At 41.1% G+C, this 24,469-nt stretch overlaps 1 protein-coding gene across 1 annotated transcript in view; it reads right to left on the minus strand.

Moving 5' to 3' along the window:
- CLN6 (CLN6 transmembrane ER protein) overlaps positions 1 to 18,237 on the minus strand; it is a 37,443-nt gene extending 19,206 nt beyond the window's left edge. The window contains 1 exon segment of the mRNA XM_020982513.2: positions 17,955 to 18,237. Within this exon segment, the coding sequence (XP_020838172.1) occupies positions 17,955 to 18,022 (68 nt within the window). The 5' untranslated portion in view covers positions 18,023 to 18,237.
- Between the last annotated feature and the right edge of the window lie 6,232 nt (positions 18,238 to 24,469).

The following is a 24,469-nucleotide window of genomic DNA, read 5'->3' on the forward strand; positions in this document are numbered from 1 at the left end:
GGAATGGTTCACTAAATCACTATATTCATAAACATTCATATATCCATAAATATAATAGAGCATTAATACACCTTGAGGAATGATGATTGTAAGGATTTCAGAGGAAAATGAGAAGACTTGTATGACGGAAGCAGACTGAAGTAAGCAAGACCAGAAGAACAATATCCACAGTGACTACAATAACGTAAACAAAGCTGAAAATTGAGTAACTGTTATCTTGGCTCTGGAGAAGAGATGAGGAAACACATTCTTCCTTTAGGCAGAGGTAGGCAGGGGGAACTCCATGCATGGGAATGCAGTATGTACTGTCATATTATGTCACTAAATTGGTTGGTTTTGCTTAGTTGTTTGTTTTTCTTTGTTAGAAGGCAGATTTCTTTTGTGTGTGGGAGAGGAGAGGAAGAAGGAGCATAGTCAGAAATGATCATGACATTTCAATAAAATTTATCATAGAAATAAAATAAATTTTGGAGTCTATAGACTGGCTAGTAATTAAAACACTGTTTTAGGATCATAAGATTTTAGATCTAGAAAGGACTTAAACGCCATCTGGTCCACCCCCTCCATTTTAGATAATATGAAGAAAACTGAAGCCCAGAAAAATTAGTCTACCATGACTTGTCCAAGGTCACACAGGTGGTATGGTCCCACTAAGCATGTCTCATCTCTATGCCAGGTATTCCTTGGTAAGATCAGACGTATACAGGATAGATCTATTTGCATCATAACTTAGATGAAACCAATCAAATGGGGAAAGATAAACTTGAACATAAGGAAGCAGAGGATATATGTAACAGGCGGATTTCATGCTGCTGAGTTACCCTCCACCCTCACTCCTTGGCTAAAGCACTGGACCTAGAATTAAGAAAATCTGAGTTCAAATTCTACCTTAGATACTTATTAGCTATGTGATCCTATGAAAGTTATTTAACGGCTATCTGCCTCAGTTTCTTCATCTGTAAAATGGAGATAATTATAGTACTTACCTCATAGGGTTGTTGTAAGGATTCAATAAAGTTCTGTATAAATACTAGCTGCTATTTATTATTATCATTGTTAAATCATCAAATTAGGTATATAAATAACTTTGTAAAGTTTAAGAGTTACATACATGTCAGCTGTTATTTATAAAAATTATATATATATATACATATACACATATACATATATATTTTAATCAGCAAAAAATTCTTCCTATTCTCTCTTTTACTGCTCACTTACCCCAACTCTATTGAGAATTTTTTAAAAATCCCTGCTACAAGAGAAAGAGGGTAAGGAAACAAACTTTTATAACAAATATGCATAGCTAAGAAAACAAATTTCTACATTGGCTACGCCCCAAAAAAACAGGTTTCATTCTGCATTCTTGAGGTCTTCACTTCTCAGTCAGGGGGTGGGCTGCCTGTTTCATCATTAGTCCTCTGAAATAGTGATTAGTCATTACCTTGGTCAGAGTCCCTAATTCTTTCAAAGTTGTTTGTCAACTACTATTAAGAAGCCTTATTGAGTGTTAGCCACAGGCAAAGCCCTGAACTGAGTGTGCTATGAGGAATACAAAGAAATAGGATATATGAGTTTACACCTTAGTTGGGAAGACAAGGCATGTATTTATGGAAAGATAAATATGAAGCAGTATAATGTTCAAAATGAAAAGACCTAAGAAATCACTGAATCACAGACTGTCACAGTTAGAAGACCTGAAAGGTCATCTGGTTCAACTCACGCCTGAAAAAGAATCTTGTCATAGCCAACACTGAAGACCTCTCTAAAAGGGAAACCCAGGCTCTTTGGGGAAAGCTCATTCTACTCTGGCACAGCTCTGGAACAATTAGGTTATTTTCTCCAACATTAAGCAAACCCAAACATCTTGATACTCAATCCAGCATTACTTTCCCTTTACCAAGATGCTGAAATTGAGAGGCAATGTGATATAGTGGAAAGAGCCTGGCTCTGGAGGCAGAAGACCTCACTTAAAAACCTGATTCCCTAAACCTTGTATTCATTACTCCTAGTTCTTTTATGTGTTGTCTCTCAGTTAAGAGTATTAATTAGTTTCTTGTGAGCAAGGACTGTCTTGATTTTTGATGTGTGTTCCCAGTGATTATGCATAGTACATGCTTAATAAATGCTTTTTCAGTCATTCATTTATCCAAATAATTTATAAATATCCCCGCAACCTGAGAAGTTCAATGGAAAAAACCATGGCTAAGCCTGGATCCACAAGATACTCTAATCAAGTTCTCCTTCCAAGTTGACATGGAATCCTTAAAGACTAATCTTTAGAAATAGCCCTTCAGCCCACTCCCAATCCACCTACCTGATACCTAATGAACTCCTTACTACCTAACTACTGTCTTGCCCACCTTTCCATCTTTTCCATAAGGAGCATGAGAGATTTTGACAAATGTTTTGCTAAAATCTAGGTAATTATATCTACAGCATCCCCTGATATGTTTTAGCATCCATGTCCAAAAAAAGAAAAAAGAAATTAGGTTAATCTGGAATTATCTGTTCTTAAGAAATCATTCTGGTTCTTGGGGATCGCATCGTCCTTTTCTAGAAGTTCATTAACTATCACTTTAATAATATGTTCTAGAATCTGGAATTTTGCCAGGAAGAGAAATGGAGCTTACTAGCCTGAAGTTTGCATTCTCCATTCTCTTCCCTTTTTGAAAACTGGGACGTATCTACTTCCCCAATTGTATAGGTTCTCTCCTATTCTCAATCACATCTGCCCATTCTTTTGGCACCCTGGGATATAGTTCATCTAGCCTGGTGACTTAAATTCATTAAGGGTGCCTAAGTGTTCTCTTATTAGCCCCCTAATTAGCCTTCTTCATTTTCTCCATTTGCCTTTTATTCTGTTATTTACAAAATCAAGACAATTTTCCTTGGCAATCAAACAAAAAAACAAAAGCAAAATAATGTGTTTGGGAGTTCTTTATCATCCATCCCATCCATCCCAAGTACTGAACTTACACCAATCTCTTTGTTGGTCCTTTTCTTATCCCCAATACACAAGAACAAATTTTAGTTCATCTAATCCAGCCTCTTCATTTTGGAAAGGTAGTATGATTGGGTGGAAGAAGAGCTAGACTTGCAATCCAGAGAGACATAGGTTCAAATCCCACCTCTGACAATTTGACTATGGGCAAGTCATTTAACCTCTCTTAGGTTGTTTGATCTGTAAAATAGGAATAACTAGAGTACCTAGTTTCAAGGGATGCAGTAATGATAAAAGGTGATACAGTATGTAAAATATTTTTCACTAACCTTAAAGACTCTGTTAGCTATTACTATTTTCTTTTCTTTTTTTACATTCATATTTAGGATAGTTTCCCATTGGTCATGACATAAAAAACAATTAGAACTAATGAGAGGAACCATGAGAATGAAGAAATAAAACAAAACAACAAAGGAAAAGGAGAGTAAATAGTATGGTTCCATCTGTATTCAGACTTTGAAGTTCTTTCTCTGGATGTGGATAGCAATTTCCACTGTAAGTCTTTTGGAGTTGTCTTAGATTCTTGCATTGCTGTAAAGAGCCAAGTCTATCAAAGTCAGTCATTGCTATTACTGTGTACAATGTTCTCCTGGTTCTGCTCATTTCACTCTGCATCAATGCATGTAAGTCTTTCCAGGCTTTTTTTTTTTTAAGTTCACCTGTTCATCATTTCTTACAGCACAACAATATTCTACTACATTCATATATTACAACTTGTTCAGCCACTCCCCAACTGATAGGCATCCCCTTAATTTCCAATTTTTTGCCACCACAAAAAGAGCTGCTATAAATGTTTCTGTACATGTGGGTCCTTTTCCCGTTTTTATAATCTCTTTAGGACACAGACCTAGAAGTGGTATTGCTGAGTCAAAGGGTATGCACAGTTTTATAGCCCTTTGGGCATAGTTCCAAATTGCTGTCCAGAATGACTGGATCATTTCACAACTCCATCAACAATGCATTAGTGTTCCAATTTTCCCACATCTTCTCCAACATTTATCATTTTCCTGTTTTGTCATGTTAGCCAATCTGATAGGTGTGATGTGGTACCTCAGAGTTGTTTTGATTTGCATTTTTAATCAATAGTGATTTAGAATATTTTTTCATATGACTATAGATAGCTTTAGTTTCTTCCTCTGAAAACTGCCTGTTCATATCCTTTGACCATTTACCAACTGGGGAATGACTTGTATTCTTATAAATTTGACTCAGTTGTTAGAAATGAGGCCTTCATCAGAGACACTGGTTATAAAAATTATTTCCCAGTTTTCTGCTTCCCTCCTAATCTTGGATACTTTGGCTTTGTTTGTGCAAAATCTTTTCAATTTAATGTAATAAAAATTATTCATTTTGCATTTCATAATGTTCTCTATCTCTTGTTTGGTCATAAATTCCTTCCTTCTCCATAGATCTGAAAGGTAAACTATTCCTTGCTCATCTAGTTTGCTTATAGCATCAGTCTTTATATCTAAATCCTATACTCATTTTGACTTTATCTTAGTATAGGGTATAAGATGTTTGTTTATGCCCAGTTTCTGCCATACTCTTTTACTATTTTCCCAGCAGTTTTGGTTAAATAGTGAGTTCTTATCCCAGAAGCTAGAGTCTTTGGATTTATCAAACAGATTAGTACAGTCATTGACTGCTGTGTCTTGCATACCTAATCTATTCCACTGATCCACCACTCTATTTCTTAGCCAGTACCAAGTAATTTTGATGACTGCTGCTTTATAATACAATTTAAGATCTGGTACAGATTGATGACCTTCCCTTGCATTTCTTTCATTAGTTTCCTCGATATTCTGAACTTTTTGTTCTTCCAGATGAATTTTGTTATATTTTTTCTAGCTCTATAAAATAATTTTTGGTAGTTTGACTGGTATGGCACTGAATAAGTAAATTAATTTAGGTATAATTGTCATTTTTATTATACTAGCTCAGTCTACCCATGACCAACTGATATTTTTCCAATTATTTAGATCTGACTTTGTATGAAAAGTGTTTTGTAATTGTGTTCATATAGTTCCTGGTTTTGTTTTGGCAGGTAGACTCTCCAATATTTTATAATGTCTACAGTAATCTTAAACAGAATTTCTCTTTCTATATCTTGCTGCTGAGCTTTGTTAGTAATATACGGAAATGCCACTGATTTGTGTGGGTTTACTATTTTCATAGATGAAGAAACCAGAGTCTATAAAAACTGAGGGCACTGGACTATTCAGAAGACCACAGTAGTAAGTGGCCTTGGGTAAGTCACTTCTCTTGAGACTCAAGTTTTCTCATTTGCAAAGTAAGATACTTGGCCTGTCTCCTTCATGGATATCCAGGTAGGATCAAATGAGACAAGGGATGCAAAAGTGCTTTATAAGCCATAAATTGCTATAGGAATGCTAGGCAGTAACATTTACTGCCTTAAGTTACACAGTGTTAGTGACCAAACCAGCACTAGACCCCCCACTTTATCCTTATGTCCAGTCCTAAGGTCCTTCTATTTCACCACGATGCCTCCCTAACTGACAATAAATGGCAGCAGGAACTCAGAGGATGTTGGCTGAAATCTGTCTGAACTTCCTCATCTCATTCCTATAAACGAAGAGGTTAGACTAGATGACCTCTGCGATGTCTTCCAGTTCTAGATCTGTGATCATGTGAACACATACACATATGCATCTTCACACTTCTCCATCTGTCATATCAGCCAAGGTAAGAGGGATGTGGAGGTAACAGGGATAATAATATCATTAACACCTCACTTATCTCACTCAGTTGGATAGGGAGTTATTCCTGGAATAGCAGATTTTCCAGATATTCAAAACTAATCCCACTTGGTACTAAAGCTTTTTGACTTAAAATTTTAACTATCTGGGACAGAAATCATTCTAAAATATATTGCATTTTTCCCATCTTCTTAAAGGAGAACCTTTCCTTGACATCTATTTATTTGAACACCAAATGGCTACTAACTGCTCTATTTTGTTAGTTCTGGTGTCTGTTTCTTTTTTTTCTTTCTTTGTCTCTCCCTTTACATTCAAATGTAACCACCTCTTACTGCTACTGGTGTATTTGACTTTTACAGGCTCCTCATCCCCTTCTAATTTGCAACTAGTAATCTTCCAAGGTCTAGAAAACCAGAAAACTAAGCTTGTTAGAAATGTGTTTTAACAAACAGCCAAAAGGTTCAGAGTAAGGGCTTCTTCCAAAGAGAAAGTACAAAGAAGAAACAGTGATTTCAGTGGCCATTCTTACCTAGAAGTTTTGGGGCTGTGTTCCAAATTTCTGGAATTCTTATCTCTGCTGTACAATATATAACAAATTGATATTTTCTGAGATTCTCTACTATGTCTTGTAGAAATGCCAACACAATCAAAGAGTTTCTCTTCTTCCCTCTACCCAGCTGATCCTCGATTCTCACATCCGTTTGGTTTGTGCAACCTGAAGCCATCCATCCACCCATCTATTCAATAAATATTCAGTAAACTCCTCCTGCATATAAACTCCTGGGCTAGGTTCTGGGGAATACAAAGTTAAACAAGATCAGGTCTAGTAGGAAGAGATGTCACGTACCCAAATAATAACAGTACATAAGTACACAAGAAAAAAATAATGTGCCATCATGATTAACTGGCAATGTAATAACTCACATCTATATAGGGCTCTAAGGCTTGTAAAGCCCTTTTCTTACAGCTATCCTGTAAAGTAGACAGTATAATAAGTATTATCTCCATTTTGCAGACAACAAAACAAAGACTGAGAGCTTAGTTGAATGATGCAGCTAGTAAATGTGTGAGGCAAGATTTGAATGCAGGTCTCCTTATTCCAAGTCCAACACTCTACCTTCCTGCCTCTCAGAGATGAGTGAAGACTTCATGGAGATGGCATCTGGGATGAGTTTAAGGGATAGGTAAGATTTCATCGAGAGGGACATAGAGACAGGCATTCTATATACCATCATCATCAACAATAACAATTTATACAGCTCTTTAAAGTCTGCCAAGTGCTTTGCATGTATCATCTCACTTGATTTTCAAGAACATTTTTGTGAGGTGGGTGCTGTTATTATCTTTATTTTGCAGATGGAGGAAACTAAGGCCCTGGGAGGTGAGTGATTTGCCCAAGGCCAAAAGGTAGTTGCTAAGTGACAGAGGCAGTCTGAATACAAAGGCACTGCCCTCTACATTTTACTGCATGGGATGATGCATGTGGGGGCAGGAGTGTAAAGCGTCCTGGTGTCCTGATGGGATAGAGTTCACTACGTGTCACCAGCCCAGGCCGCCAGCTCCTGTGTGCACACTCCTATATCCACAGCCCCTTCTCCACCTATTGCTTTGACAACAATAATCAAATCAACACTAACGTTGCTTCTGGAAAGGCAGGTCAAATAATTTGCTGTACAGCTCTACTCACCATCCCTTTAACTGTCCAGACCAAAATACCCTTCCCTGGCCACTACTCCCCTATGTGTTGTCTCCCTCATGACAACATAAACTTTATTTTTTTTTAAGGCAACTGGGGTTAAGTGACTTGACCAGGGTCACACTGCTAGTAAGTATCAAGTGTTTGGTCTGAGGCTGGATTTGAACTCAGGTCCTCCTGACTTCAGGGCCGGTGCTCTATCCACTTCACCACGAGCAGGGACAGCTTCTCTTATACTTGTACTCCCTGGTTCTTACCACAGTGCCTGGCACAAAGTAGGCTGCTCAGTAAATAGTTTATTCATTCACTCATACATAGCTTAAGACTGGAAATGTAGACTGGTGCCAAATTGTGCAAAGCACTGAGTGCCAAACTAAGGTGTCTGAACTTACTTTGGTAGCCAATTAGAAGGCAGGGACAAGATCAGAACTATGCATAAGAAAACATTCATCTTAGGTCAGAGAAAAAAGGACTCAGACGTACAAAAATATTTAGAGCAGTTCTTTTTGTAGTGGCAAAGAACTGGAAAATAAGAGGGTGCCCATCAACTGGGGAATGGCTGAAAAAAGAATGGTAGATGATGTGATACAATACTACTGTCATGAAAGAAATGATGAAAAGCGCAGATTCAGAAAAACTTGGGAAGAATTGTACAAACTGATGAAAAGTGAAGTGAGCAGAACCAAGAGAACAACTTGCAAAATAGCAACACTGTAAAGAGAAAGGACGCTGCTAAATTTAAGAACTCTGACTGATGCAATGACCAGCCATGATTCCAGACAACTGATGATGAACACGTTTATTCACCTCCAGAGAGAGAAGTGATGGAATCAAGGTGTAGAATACGACGTACATTTGGGGACACGAACACCGGGGGGAATTTGTATTGTTCAACTATGTATATTTGTTACCAGATTTTTTTTTCTTTTAAATTGGAAGGGGAGAGGCTGGGAAGGAAGAAAAATAAATGCCTGCTAATTGAAAAATGAAAGATTAAAAAAAGAAACATTAAGCTTGAAGCTATTAGGATGAATGGATTGGAGGGGGAGAGGATGGAGGTAGAAAATCTGGTAGGAATAATAAAGAGTAACTGTCCTAGAATAGTGATGATGTGGATAGATAGGAAGGAAAGGATGTGAGAGAGGTTGAAAAGGAAGACTCAATAAAGACTTGGTGACTTACTGCAAGTTGGGAAGTGAGAGGAAAAAATAAAGAGAACACCAATGTTTCAACCTTGAGTGGTGAATGGTGGTACCAATGACAGAAAAAGAAAGTTAAAAACTAGCTCCAGTTTTTGGGGAAAGACAAGAAGCTTGGTTTAGGACATGCTGAGGCTGAGGTACTAGTGAAAGGAACATCTAGATGGGTATTTCTTCTATTAGCTGAAGATGTGGGCCCAAAGTTCCAGGGACAGATTGGGATTGGAGATTGACATTTGGAGTAATCTTCAGAGAGGTGATGCTCGAAGCCTAAAGCTATGGAAGTGAAAGAGATACCAAGGAAAAGAAAATACATTTACCAAGGAAGAGCAGCTATACACATTTGCCTCAGCCATATCAAAGCACTCCCATCCCCTTCCAAGGAGCTTCAAACAAAATAAAAGCTGGAAAGTTTTTCTCTCTACATCAAGGGGCTTTTCTTCCACTTCTGGCCTTCCCAAGCTTCCTCTTAAATCCCTAACGCTGCAACCCTGCTCCCTAGATTTAACCCAAGAACATTCTGCCAACACTAAAAGCCTGGGTTGAAAAACTACATCCTTCCTTCAACTATTATCACATGACAACTTTAGCTTAAGGGAGCTAGGAAGAACAGCAGATAGAACATGGGGCTTGGAGTCAGGAATACCTAAGTTTAAAGACTGCCCAGACATTAACTAGCTGTTTGACCCTGGATGAGTCACTTAACAAACCTCAAGCTCAGCTTGCTCATCTGTTAAAATGAGATAACAGCATCTATCTCAAAAGTTATTTAGTGAGGATCAAATGAGGTAATCCATGTAAAGTGCTTTGTAAACTTTAAAGCACTCTATATAAATCTAGCTTTTATCACCTTAGGGAAACCAAACAACTTTCAAGACATGGTTCTAGTTCCTCAGGAAAGCCCCCTCCTGTTTTGCTAGCACCTGTTTCTCTAAATCATTTTTCATCTGCAAAGAATAATTAACACTAGTCTGTACTGTACAACTGATTATATCAGTTAGGTAATATTAGAGGAAACAACAGAACCTAATGGATGCCCAGGAGAAAGGGCAAGAGCCAGGAAGGTTTGGGTTCAGGTCCTGTTTTTGCCACACCTGAGCTGTGTGACCCTGAGGTAGCTCTCATTCAACAAGCTGTAGGGAAGGTGCTGGCCTGTCCTGCTACCATAAAAACCACAGTCCCTCCCCATCCTCATCATGTTATATAGCCTTAGATTGGGAGCCATCTGGGCAAGGTGCTTAATTCTTCTGGACCTTGGTTTCCACATCCTTGAAATGGGGGTAAGACCTGCCCTTCCTAACTACAAGGTTGCTGGGAAGACGAATTAATCAATGACCGTGGTGATTTCTCTGTAAATTGTAGTTTCACAAATAATAAGGTTTAGGGCGCAGCGGATAGAGCACTGGCCCTTAGTTCAAATCCGGCCTCAGACCAAACACTTGATACTTACTAGCTGTGTGACCCTGGGCAAGTCACTTAACCCCAACTGCCTAAAAAACAAACAAAAAAAAATAAAGTAAAAACATAATAAGTTTTACTGTGAGAGTGGCCTGGTTTTTAAGTTGGTCAGATTGAAACTCCTTAAAGGCAGAGACTATTACATACTTCTATACCTCCACAGGGGCAGAAAAGGTATAATGTGGCAAAGCATACCTGCTTTTTTTTTTGGGGGGGGGTTAGACTTGTGATTTTATAGGTATGGGAGCCTTCTCCCTTCACAACAAAAAGAATTTGTCACATGCCTACTGTGTGCCAGGTATTTTGCTTGGTACAAGAGATACAAAGACAAAAAACCAAAACAGCCCCTTCCCTCATGGAGCTTATATTCTACTGGGGGAAAAGAACAGGATGGGCTTCCTATGGGAAGTGGCCCTTGAGGGAAGACTAGAAGGAAGCCAGAGATTCCACCAATTCAGATATGCAGCCCATCTTTCAGATGACTTTCTCTTAGGAAATTGCCTGGGGGGGCACTGAGAGGTTGGTTACTTAGTGACTTGCCCAGGGTCACACAACTAGTGAGGATTAAAGGTCACAGCTGAACCCAGATCTTCTGATGCAAAGGCCAACCCTCCATCTACAACCCCAGAGGTGTCAAAGTCAGGTAGAAATGAGAGCCACTAAACCATAGGTAAGATCTCTGTGAGCCATATACTGACTTAAAAACCACATATCAATGTTTTCTATGTTTTATTTTTGTTGTTACTTAAATTTTTCCCAATTAACACTTTAATCTGGTTCTATCACAATCTGGAATGTGCCAGGTTTGACAACTGTGCACTATACCATGCTGCTTTCAAATAAAGAGTAAAATAGCACTTATGCAGTGCTTTTAGGTTTGCAAAGAACTTTACATATTATTTCACTTAATTATAGCTAAAGAGAGAGAATGTGAGAGACAGAGAATGAGATCAAAAGACAAATGGGGAAAGCAGGAGGGGAGGAGAGGGCGAGACAGTGACAACATGCTACCTATGTCTGTATGTCGGTATGTGACTCAGATCTGTGGGTCACTGATACAAGTAGGGTGTTCCAGTACTCACTTTAGGAATGTACCTTCTCTACAAACCATATCTTGGGGATTGGCTTAGGGCACTGAGAGGTTAAGAGAGTTTCTCAGGGTCACAAAGGCAGAAGAAAAAGTCACCTGATACCTAATGAAGGTTAATGTAAGCAAGAGAAAAAAGTGTGGGTATGGAGGGGTCAGGAAGGTGGGAGGTTGGCCAGGAGAGATCCACTTGCTATCCAGAACAGGCCTGGCTTTTTTCAGTTTTAAAAGAATTTTATTTTTTTCAATTAACAAAAATTTATTTTCTTTCCCTTCCACTCCCCCCACCATTGGTGGAGTTATGTGTGGGGAGCATAAAACCTTTGTAACAAATAGAAACATTAGAGCAAAATGAATTCCCACTCTTAGGCCCTGCTTTTCAAGAAAACATGAACTGAACTAGAAATTCACATGCCAGACAGACTCGAGCACTGAAGATATTCATTTTCAATAAACATTTGCTCTGCAGAAGGTTAAGATGAAGCCTGGTATAGTGGGGAGGGAACCAACTTCCATGTCAAAAAGACTATCCTGTCTCTGACACAAGGATGGTGCTGGTAAGCAAGTCACTTCCCCTGTCAAAGCCACAACCCTGCACAGGTAGTGAGCTTCCTTGACTGGAATTCCTTATACCAGTAAATTATCTGAGACTCTTGTAGGCAAATTATAATCATGACTTGATTTTTTTTAAACCCCCACACATATACAACCATAAGGATGTTACCCATTTTCTTCAAAGAATCAACACACCTTTAGTCTTTCAGACTCAGCCTCTAGCCTTCCAACAGCCCCCACCTATGAATAACACTGCCCATGGGGTGCTGTTATAGCCTTGGCTCCAAACCAAGGGTGCAGGAACTGACTGATTTCTAAAGATGCCACCATCCTCTAACCCTGAATTACCAAAACCATGCTGTATTTGACTATTCTTCTGCCTCCTCCTCTTCTTTCTCACCCTTCTCCAATCACTGGAATCTACTAAAAGCAAGTATGCTTTAGTGCCTACCACAAGCCCAGTCCTGGGCTAGGGAAATAGGAAGAGCAAGAAGACACGATGCTGCCTGAGGCAGGCTTCCAGTCTATTTAGTGAGGCAAAGACATTACAAAATCACTAAATAACAATTCTGCTGACTGGTTGGTTGGTGTTATAAGATTAACTCTTTTCTTCCACATAAAATGAATGGTTATGATTCTGTGGGGTAGGAGTAGGTTGGGAAATAACTATGATGTAGGAAACACAAAGCACCAATAATACTACTTTTTAAAACTGCTAACTTATGTTACCTACTTGAAATTTAATAGGAGTTGAGAAATGTGAAAAATTAGAGTAGGCCACAAATAACTGGTGAAGAAAAGACCTGAGTTCTCATCCTACCTTGTCCCTCTCCTTGTGACAGAGACCTACTTCAAGTCCAAAAGTCTTCCTTTACCCTGGGAAGCATTCCATGATCCATCAGGCACGTGGGCCTCATCCTCCTGGAACATTTTGATCTGATCTCTCTCTTCCACTGGACCATGCCCCTTTGCATTTACTTTACTAATCTGTATACACGTGATACTCCACTAGCAGAATGTAAGCGAGGAACGTTTCATTTGTTTTTGTATCCTCAGTCCTTAGTATATGGGAGCTGTTTAATAAATGTTTATTGGAATGAGTTTAATTGAACAGCCAGCTGCAGAGGCAGTGAGATGAGCAGCCTGGCAAGAATGAGGGCATATGCTGAGGGTGCTATGGAGTGGTAAGACTGGAGAGAGATCATCTGCGGGTAGAAATAAGACATGTAATGATGCAATGTGAAATAAGCAGAACCAGGAAAACAATATATACAATGACTACAACAGTCTAGATGGAAAGGACAATAACAACCCAAACTAAATACTTTATAATTTTAATGACCAGGTATGACCCTGAAGAAAAGATAAGAATATGCACCTCCCTTTCCTTTTTTTTCAAAGGGCCCAAGCCAGCCACATCTTCATTCCTTTCCAGGCCCCTGGCTCTCTGCCAGGCCACAGAAGCCTGCTCATCCTGGAAGTATCCTCTGCCCCTACAGCCCCTTCTTCTAAGAAGCTGGCTCTTCCTAGAAGCTCCATTTTAAGGAAAGTGTCTGGGCCAGCCTTGTCTTCATTCCTCTCCAGGCTCCACTACGGACTGAACTTTCTCATTTGTCAGTTCACTTCAAGGAAGGGTCCCCCAGAGCAGCCACACTGTTTCCTTCTTTCCTTTCTAGGCCCTGCTAATGATTCTCAGAACTTCTTTCTCCCGGGCACCCTCTCTTCAATTCTTTCAGCCTCCTTCCATGTGTTATTTTTTTCCCCATTAGAAAGTAAGTTCCTTAAGGACAGGGGCCATCTTTCTTTTCGGTTCTATGTGTATCTCCAGAGCCTAGCCCAGTAGCTGGCATGTATTAAGTGTTTAATAAATGCTTGTAAATTTGACTGATTCTCAGGAGCTTCTACAGTGCAGCAGAACCTAGACTGATAGTCAAGAGATCTGGGTTCTGGCTTGAGGAAAATTACTTAACCTCTCTGGGCATCAGCTTCCACATCTGTAAAATTAGGGTGTTGAACTAGAGAAATTTTAACATACAAGTTCTAACATTCAGCGAGTCTACAGAAGGATATGCCATCTATGTGCTGCCTTCTGTATATTGAAAATATACTTCTGGCCTAATATAAGTTGTGAATCTAATAAGGATGGGCTGCATTTCCTGACCCATGTTCCTTCATCTGGTCACCCCTGAAATCACTGGCACACATTTGCAAGACGGCTAACTGGCTAGGAGGCAATCTGTAGCTGTGATGTGAAACTAATTAACCCAACTGAGCTCTAGAACTCCAAATATGAGCATAATCATCACAGCCTAACAATTGAGCAAACCTGGACAGGCAATTCATTCAACCACCAACAATTTATTAGGGGCTATGTGCAGAGTACTATGTGAGGTGTGTTAGGAGAGATAAAGATTGAATAACGTGTCCTTGTGAAGGTTACCATCCAGTTGGGAGACATAACATACACAAGATGAACCATAAGCTCATAGTGTGTAAACCAAAGGATTTTTATATATATATATGTTTTATTTATATTTATATATATATATACACACACATATACATACACACACACACACACACACACACACACACATATATGAAAGGTAGGGAAGGGGGGATCATTACTGACTGAGTGGAATCAGAGTGATCTCTAGATGTATCATTTGATGTGGGCTTTAAAGGAATGGTAGACTTTCAACAGAGTTGTGAAAAAACTTACAGATAAGGAAACTGGGATGCAGTGAGAAGTAAACCTAGATCCTCTGACTCTAAACCAGGGCTCTTTTCCTCTATGCCAAAATTTTGGCTTTTGAGGGAAGAATATATAGAGAAAAGCCTGTGGAAAAGGAGGCTACTGTGGTATACATACAGAGGAAAGTAAACCAACTAGATGAGCTAGAATGTGGCCACACAAGGGGAAGCAGTTTGTATTAAGGCTAGTGGTGAGTTACAGTGTGACCAAATTCTGAAAGGCCTTGAATGCCAAAGGAGTTTGAACTTTTAAACAATAGGAAACAGGATTGTGTTCCCCATGAGGTCATTGGTATCTTCTTTTTACAGCAGCTCAGTAGCTTGTGACTGTGGCAGTGAACAAAGGAAGGCAATGACAATTTGTTAGTTGATATGAAACAATCCTTTCCACTCCATGGAAGATCTAAAAAGGCTCCTTGGCCACCAAGGGAAAACTGATATTACTCAAGTCAGGTGGGTATAATTCACCATAAAAACGAAAGATTTACTCAGATGTGTGTCCACTGTGTGGAGGACAGATAGCTTAGTCCTGGCAGGTGTGGGAAGAAAACGAGGGACTGAGAGAGCGGTTCCTTACCTCAGGGAACTCTAGGATCAGTCTAGGATAAAAGTTGGGAACAGAGAAGACTTTGGTAACATTTAAACCTGGGCAAACCAAGGCTACAGACTGCTATCAGGCCAGGCTACTGAAGGAAGACTTCCTTGAGCCTCAAGCATTTCTTTAGAGTTAAGCTCTTCAAGGGCAGGGATTGTTCCTGGCCTTATTTCTTTAAATCCTCAAGCTTAACACAGTTCCAGATACTTAAGCACTTAATAAATGTTTGTCATTCATGATACTTCTTTTCCAATTGGTCAAGAAGCAGGGTGGGTACTCTCTAGACCTTTACACACTAGATCTTACTCATTTAATAGATAACCTCATCACCCAGTAACCAACCTGGTGATAAGTTAAAAGTTCAGTCATCAGACAAAGAGATATCTTTACCCACTGGGCTTTGCTTCAAGCCTTTCTAGCTTATTAGGACCTAGGTTCACCTCTGAGCCAGAAAAACTTTAGCATTGTTCAAAGGAGTAAAGATTTAAAGCAAGTAACCTTTGAGAAGCATCTAGTCTTCATTTTACAGAAGACGAACTAAGGTCCATGGAGGCTATGTGACTGTCCAAAATTACTCAGGAAGAAGAGACAGTCAGAATTTGAACTCAGGTCCTCTGATTCCAAATCCAGCACTCTTTCCCAAAAATGTACTTCTTCAAAATGACCCTGTGAGGCATTTTGTAGATGTGGAAGTCAAGCAAAAAGTTAAAATTATTTAGATAAGCAGTCTCATCTTGTTAGGTTGTAGGGTCAAGAACAGAACCCAAAGCTTTGAGCTCCAAGTTAAATGTTCTTAACACTTGGTCAGGCTGCCTAAGAGAGATTCAATCTTTCTCACATCCCTAGCTAGCAGAGGATGGGCAGGTTCTCTAACAGCCATCTGACAGGAGAAATAGAAATACGTGACAGGCAAGACTGAGCAACAGTCTGTAGCCAGTGAAAGGGTCAGTGAAGAAATAAGATGGGAATAACAATGCTTACTTCAGTGTCATATTCATTCCTCCTTAATTTTAAAAACTAGCTGGGAGGAAAAAAGATAGCTTTGCTGAAACCTCCCTGACTCTAGCTCTCTCATTTTAAAAACTGCTTCTCTCTATGAACAGAAACAAAAATGCCCTCAAATTCTAAGGCCACATCAAAAACACATTTAAATGCCTACATAGAAGTACCTCTCCTCGCTCCTTTCATTTTTGAGAAATAAATACCTATTCTATATCCATTCTATTTTTATTCTAACAGGAGAGGCTTCTTGAGGGAAGCCAAGTATTACACAGGATAGCTCACCAGGCCTGAAGTCAGGAAGACTCATCTCTTCCTAAGTTCAAATCTGGCCTCATACACTTGCTAGCTGGGCAAGTGACCCTGGGCAAGTCATTTCACCATTTACCTCAGTTTCCTCATCTGTAAAACGAGCTGGGGAAGGAAATGGCAAACCACTCCAATATCTCTGCCAAGAAAATCCCAAATGGGGACAGGAAGAGACACATATTTGTATAAGGTTTATGGTTAATTCATGGAATCACAGTTGCTCCATAGATTCTTAGCCAAGGCAGGGGTCTTCCATTACAAACCAGTGGCTCTTATCTTTTTCTAGTATAAAGGTCGATTTTAGAGTTAAAACCACACATAATACTGATGTACCATGACTATCTGTTGAATATAATGACAAAATGCCAATGCTTGATATACTTTGACTTGTCAGACATCTAGTAATCACTGCTTGGGACCTGCTATATTCCAGATGGTCTCTTGTTTGTCAATATGATTGCATTCATTGTCTAGGCCAGAATTATATGTATGACAACAAAAACATATTTCCATGGTGTTTTAAGATTTACAAAGCATTTCTGTTGCAACAACCATGTCAGGGAAAGAAGGTGAAGATGACACTGTAAGAGAAGAGAGGCCTAGACCTTCGGTCTGAGGCAAGGAGACGAAGACTTCCCCAAGACGTATGTAAGGGTTTGGGGTAAAGTGGAACATCCCTCCTGGTCTCATCTGTTAAGGGACTTAGATGTAGAAAAGGGTGAAAAGGTTATTTTTGTCCCTTGTTTTGCCTAAGAGAGGGGGGACAGACAGAAGTCAGGAAGACACGGGTTCAAGCCCCACTTGTCTAAATGACCTAAGGACGTTGATGGCACAACTGACAGAGTGCTGGGTCTGGAATCAGAAAGACCCAAGTTCAAATCTGCCCTTGTGACACTTACTAGCTGTGTGACCCAGAGGGCAACTCACTTAACCTCCCCTCCTCAGTTTCCTCAACCCAAAAGGGATATAAGAATAGCAACTACCTCCCAGACTGGACATTGCCCGGCACTCTGTGGGAGCTTAACGAATGTTTCCTTCCTACTTGACCTCTGGGTCTAGGCTCCTTCTAAGACTGGAAGATGCACCAAAGGCGACGATCTACGTGAGTAGGAGAAGGTTCCTATGCTAATGAAATCACAAGGCCAGTTTAAAAAAAAAAAAGCCTGCCTAAACCGGCCCTGGCCCCTATTAAATGGAAAACGTCAGAGTCGTCCGCCACTCCATTCTCCCAGCCAGCAAGGGCTGGACGTGGTCAATGGGCGATGAATGGTCTGACTGACCCCCGGCTCCCCTCCCCCACGCCGGAGGACCCCCGGACCTTGGGGGTCCTGTTCTCTCCCCAGCTCGCTCCACACCCACGGTCAGGCTTGGCTCACGCGTTTTTGTTTTGTTTTGTTTTGGGGGCAGTCGTTCCTATCCCGGACTCGGCGCTCCCCGCTTCTGCAGCCCGGCCTCTCCCTCTCTTCTCCCCCAGCCGCCAGCCGCCAGCCCCCAGCCCCCGCCCCGCGGCCCCACCCCCGGCCACGCGCCCCGTCCCGCGCGCCCCGCCCACGCTCCCCGGCCGCCGCGGCCGCCTCCTACCTGCCCGGGTGGCCGCCTCCTGAGGAGCTCGCGCCCGCGTGCGGCCTCCTCCGCGCCGACGGCTCCATGGCCTGCGGGCCCGCCTCGGGCCCTCACTAACTCGCTCCCCGCCCCGCCCGCGGCCTCTCCCTCTCCCGCTCCGCGGCCTGCAGAGCCGGGAAGCGGCAAGCGGCGAGCTGGACCCCAGCCGAGCCTGGTCTGGGAGCGCGATCCCGCGGGTCGGAGGGGGAGGGGAGAGCGGAGAGTCCGCGCTCCGCCGAGGGCCCGGCAGCTGCGCGGACAATGGGAGGGAGGGAGGAAGGAGCGAGAAAAAGGGGAGGAGGCGGAGGGGGGGCCGGGGAGGGAGGATCTGGGGGGAAGGGAGGGGGAAGAGGAGCGAGATAAAGGGAAGCAGACGAGGAGAGATAAACGGGAGGAGACGCAGGAGAGGAGGGGGAGGAAGAAGGGAGGGGAGAAGAGAAGCGAGATAAAGGGGAGGAGGAAGGGAAAGGGAGGGAGGATGGGGGAAGAGGAGAACTGGAAAAGAGGAGGGGAGAGGGAGGAAGAAGAGAGGGGAGAAGCGAGATAAAGGGGAGGAGACTCAGGAGAGGAGGGAGGAGGAAGAAGGGAGGGGAGAAGAGAAGCGAGATAAACGGGAGGAGGAAAGGAAAGGGAGGGAGGATGGGGGAAAAGGAGAACTGGAGAAGAGGGGAGAGGGAGGAATCGCAGGAGAGGAGGGAGGATGTAGAGTGGGAGAAAGGAGGGGGAAAAGCGAGATTAACTGGAGAAGAGGAGGGGGAGGGGAGAAAAGCGAGATAAAGGGAAGGGGACGGAGGAGGGGAGAGGGAGGGAGGATGGGGGGAAAAGGAGAACTGGAGAAAAGGAGGGGAGAGGGAGGAAGAAGAGGGGAGAAGAGAAGCGAGATAAAGGGGAGGAGGAAGGGAAAGGGAGGGAAGATGGGAAGAGGAGAACTGGAGAAGAGGGGAGAAGAGAAGCGAGATAAAGGGGAGGAGACTCAGGAGAGGAGGGAGGAGGAAGAAGGGAGGGGAGAAGAGAAGCGAGATAAAGGGGAGGAGGAAGGGAAAGGGAGGGAAGATGGGAAGAGGAGAACTGGAGAAGAGGGGAGAAGAGAAGAGAGATAAACGGGAGGATACGCAGGAGAGGAGGGAGGATGTAGAGTGGGAGAAAGGAGGGGGAAAAGCGGGATTAACTGGAGAAGAGGAGGGGGAGGGGAGAAAATCGAGATGAAGGGAAGGAGACGGAGGAGGGGAGAGGGAGGGAGGACCTGAGGGGAAAGAAGGGAGAGGGGAAGAGGAATGAGATAAACGAGAAGGGAGGGGGGAGAGAGGAGCTAGAGAAAAGGGAGAAGAGGAGGGAGGGAGGATCTAGGCTTAGGGGACAGAGGAAGAGAAGTGAGGTAAAAGGGAGGCAGAGGAGAAGGGGGAAAGGGGTGAGATAAAGGAGAGAAGGCAGAGGGGAAAGGAAGGGAAAAACGGAATGAGGGAGGAAGAGGAGGTCAAGGGGGGGAGAGAAGGAAGGAGGAGATAGAGGGGAGGGAAAAGGAGCTGAGGGAGGAGGGAAGTAGGGAGTGGGGTAAGAGGAGCCAGATAAAGGGAAGGAGGAAGGAAGAAACAATAGAGGATAGCGGGGTGAGGGATGAGGGAGGAAAGGCTAGAAAGGGGCCCAGAGGAGAGGGCGTAGTGGGGAATGATCCAATAAAAATGATTAGGGTTTGGTTTTGAAATGCTGCAGGTGTGTACCATACTGAGCATTTGGGGATTTAAAGCAGTAGCTGGGGTTACTTGACCTCCTAAGTAATCACAAAATAGCATTTGATGACTGAAGAACTCTTCCTAGATCTCTTTGAGGGAGGAGGAGGAGGTGTTGAGATTAGAGGGTGGGAAAAGCTAAAGGAGATAGGAGAAGGAGGAAAAGAAGGATTTCCAGATAAAATAGGGGGGGAAATCAGAAATTAGGGTTTTTAATTTAATTGCATGCCACTCCCACACTCAACAGTTATTTTTCTTTTCTTTTTTTGGCTAGGCAATGGGTCACACATTGCCCAGGGTCACATCTCTAATAAGTGTTATGTGTCCGAGGCCGAATTTGAACCCAGGTCATCTTGAATTCAGGGCTGATGCGCCACCTAGCTGCCCCTGAAACAATTATTTTTTTTAGTAGTGTAAGGGGGGTTGATCAGGGGAGTATGGGAAATTTCTTGAACCCTAGAATCTATTTGATATGTATTAAGAGGAGCTAGAGTCTTTGAGGTTAGGGACACATTCCCAGCATTGAATATAAACATGTGGTTTGGAGTATTGTTAAGAGAACAATTGACTACTCCTGAAGAGTAGCTTCTAACTGTAAGACTGCTGCAGTGTTGCAGGAGAATGGACTCTTGTCTCGGTGGGTGTCCTTTTGCACCAGTCTATGAGGCAACATAATAAACCAATCTGATTATATGTTACTCCCCGTCATGCATTCTGCCCTTCAGAGAAACTGATAGATAAAGCCTACTTTCTATTCCTGGGACATGATTTCATCTGCCTTTGTTCTTTGCATTGGCTTTTCCATACCTAGAGTGCTCACCTTTGCTTTTTGAAATCCTTAGCTTCCTTCAGCTCAAGTGTCATATCTTTGAAGAAACTGGATTCCCCAGTTATTAGTGCCCCTCCCTGAATCACTGCACTTATTGTATGTCTATTTGTGCTTATTTATCTAGGCTCCAATAGACTGTAAACTCTTTGAAGGGAGGGCCTCATCTGATAGAGCAGTTCCTCGAAAAAGTTAAGTCCTTTCAGTCGTTTCAGTTCTATTCTTTACAATCTCGTTTTGAGGGTTTCCTTGGTAAAGATAGTGGAGTGGTTTGCCATTTGCTTCTCTAGCTCATTTTACCGTCGAAGCAAACAGAGTTAAGTAACTTGCCCAGGGTCACACAGCTAGTAAGGGTCTCAGGCTGGATTAGAACTCAGTCTCCACGACTTCAGGCCTAACACTCTATTCACCTTGCCACCTAGCTGCCCAACACAGTAATATTATACTTTATTCATATGTTGGAATTTATTTAACTATTACCTATCAATGGACAACTATTTCCAGTTCTTAATTACTACAAAAACAATGATACAATAAATATTTTTGTGTATTTTTCAATTACTTTGAATTTTTTGTTTTCTTGGGATATATACATAGCAGTGGGATCTCAGGATCAAAGGGTAGGGACAGGGACTGGACCTGTGATTTCACTGAAATTATTCAACTGACTTATATGAACTGATGCAAAGTGAAATGAGCAGAACCAGGACAACATTGAATACAGTAACAGCGATACTGTAAGAATGAGCAACTGTGAAAAACTTAGCCACTGATCAATTCAGTGATTTACAACAGTTCCTGAAGACTCATGAAGAAAGTGCCACCTACTTCCAGAGAGGACTGATGGACTCTGAGTGCAGATTGAAGTATTTTTCTTTTACTTTATTTTTGTTGCTTTGTTTCTTGCAACATTGTCTAATATGGAAATATGTTTTGCATGACTTTCATATGTATAACAGGTATATTTCTTACCTTCTTAATGGGTGGGGGAGGGGGTAGAGAGGGAGAGAATTTGGAACAAAGTAAAAATAAAACTCCCTGATCCCTCTCAAAAAAAAATTATTCGACTGAAGCTGCTTTCTCCAAAGTTATCAGTCATCTCTTAATGGCCTTTTCTCAGTCCCTATCCTTCTTGACCTCTCTACAACCTATAACACTGTTGATCACCCTTATTTCTTGGATACTTGCCTCATTCTATATTTTCCTGATGCTGCTCTCCTACTTCTCCTCCTACTCATCTGACTACTACTTCGGTTTTCTTTGCTGGACTTTGCTTTTAGTGCTGGGCCTTCTTCTCTCTATATACTTTTTCACTTGATCTCAGCAGCTCCCATGAATTCAACTATCATCTATATGCAGATGATTACCAGATATATTTATCCAAATAAAGTCACTTTCCTGAACACTGGAAATCCCAGATCACCAGTTGCCTCTTGTACATCTCTTAACAGGATGCCACATCTTAAACTCAATGTATTTAAAACAAAACTCATTTTCACCCTAAACGTACCCTCCCTTCCCAACTTCCCTATTATTGTCAAGGGTATCACCATCCTTTCAGTCACCTAGAATTGAAACCTTAGTGTCATTCTCACCTCCTCATTTGCATTTGCCTTACATATCTGCTCTTTTGCCAAGGCCTGTCATTTCTGCCTTCAAATCTTTTATGTATGTCCCTTTCTCTCCACTCACACAGCCACTCCCGTGGTGCAGGGCCTCATCACCTCATACCTAGACTTCCAGTGGGTTCCAGGTTGATGTCCTTCCTCAAGTATCTCCTTATTCCAATTCAACCTTCATTCAGCTACCAAAGGGATCTTCCTAAAGCTCAGATTTAATCATGTCACTTTCCTAATCAATAAACTGCAGTGGTTCCTTATTATGTGCAGGATCAAATATCCCTACTGAGCATTGATACAAAAAAACCTAAATATTAGCAGAGAAGTTACAACAATGTATCACAAAGATTATTCATGATACTAAGTTGGATTTACAACAGGGATGGCTTAATATTAGGAAAACTATAAACTTAAGCATATTTATAACAAAAAATAGCAACACAACATCAGTTTCTGTTAAAAAAACACTAGAAAACATGTAAATGAGCCCTTTTTTAACATGATTATGTGTGCGTGTGGTTAATAACGCCAAGGTCCCAAGTTTGTTCATATGGGTCATTTCATTTTTGAGGGCAGCTAGGTGGCACAGTGGATAGAGTGCCAGACCTACTGTCAGGAAGAGTCATTCCTGAGTTCAAATCTGGCCTCAGGCACTATCTCTGTGACCCTGGGCAAATCACTTAACCCTGTTTGCCTTAGTTTCTTCATCTGTAAAATGATCTGGAGAAGGAAATAGCAAACCACTTTTAAGTATCTTTGCCGAGAACACTCAAATGGGGTCATGAAGAGTCAGACATAACTGAAAACAACTGAATGACAACAAATATATCTAAAACCAAGAGCCAGCATCACATGAGACAAGGATAAACTGGAGTTCTTTCCAAAAAGAATGGGATAGAATAGGGATGTCTATCATCATCACTTCATTTTGACATAGGACTAGAAATGCTGGCTATACCAAGAAGCAATAAGAAAGAATTTGAGGGAATAATATAGGTAAAGAAGATAATATGATAGATAAAATGTTCTTAGAGAACACTAGAGAGTCAACTAAAAGATTAATTGAAATAACTTAAGCAAAGTGGCAGGACATAGAAACACACAATTCATTAGCATTTCTGTATAATGCCAATAAAACCCAGCAGGGAAAGATAGAAAAAGAAACTTCATTTAAAATAACTGTAGAATGTATAACATATTTGAAAGTCTACTTACCATGATACAAACAAAAAAACATATAAATACATCTATAAAACATTGTTTGCAGAAGCAAAGAGATCTATATAATAAAAGAAATATTAATTGCTCACAAGTAGGCTGAGCCAATAAAATAAAAATGACAATACTATATAAATGGCTTTACTTATTCAGTGTCATCTCAATCAAACCACCAAAGGATTACTTTATAGAACTAGGGGAAAAAAATGATAAAATGTATATGGAATAACAAAAGGTCAAGAATCTCAAGGGAAATAATAGAAAATAAAGAGAACCCAGAAGTGCCAGATCTCCAGCTGTATGACAAAGTATTAATTCTTAAAAACAATTTGGTGCTGGTTGAAAAATAGATTTATCAGTAGTTAAATTACGTACACAGCATTCAGAAGAAAAAGAATGTAGTGATCTAGTGTTGGATAAACATACAGATCCCAGCTACTGAGGTAATCAAATACCATTTGATTAAAATTGCTGGGAAACTTAGATACAATATGGAAGAAATTAGGTTTAGACTAACACCTCATACCTTATACCAAGATAAGCTCCAAGTGGATAGGTGATCTAGATTTAAAAGGTTGACTCATAAATAAGAGAAATGAGAAAGGAGATTGTGAATAGGAATACAGTTCATTACCCAACAAGGGATAGAAAGAAGATGAAATGGATGAATTTGATTACATGAAATTTAAAAGGTTTGCACAAAAAATCCAATACAACTAAGATTAGAAGGGAAATCATTAGCTATCAAAAAAAGTTTGATTTTTTAAAGCACTTCACAACACGTCCAGCTCCCTACGTGTCCAGTCTTACACTTCTATGTACTCTCTGATCCATTGATAACTGGCATTTTTGCTGTTTTTCACACACAACATTCTATCCAGGGGTAGGGATGTGAATACCTAATTCAAATGCAGCCCTTTGACTGAATCCAAACTTCACAGAACAAATTCCCTTAAAATAATTTGTTCTGTAAAACTTGGGCTCAGTCAAAAGGCCATACCTAAGGACACAGAAAGCAGCACATGGCCTGGAGTCCAAAGGTTCCCTACCCTTGTTTAAATCTCTCCCTTGACTGCATTCCTTTTCCCTAGCTGTCTGTTCCCC

Source organism: Phascolarctos cinereus, unplaced genomic scaffold (assembly GCF_003287225.1).
Source record: "Phascolarctos cinereus isolate Bilbo 61053 unplaced genomic scaffold, phaCin_HiC Scaffold_3;HRSCAF=262, whole genome shotgun sequence".
Lineage (NCBI taxonomy): Eukaryota > Metazoa > Chordata > Mammalia > Diprotodontia > Phascolarctidae > Phascolarctos > Phascolarctos cinereus.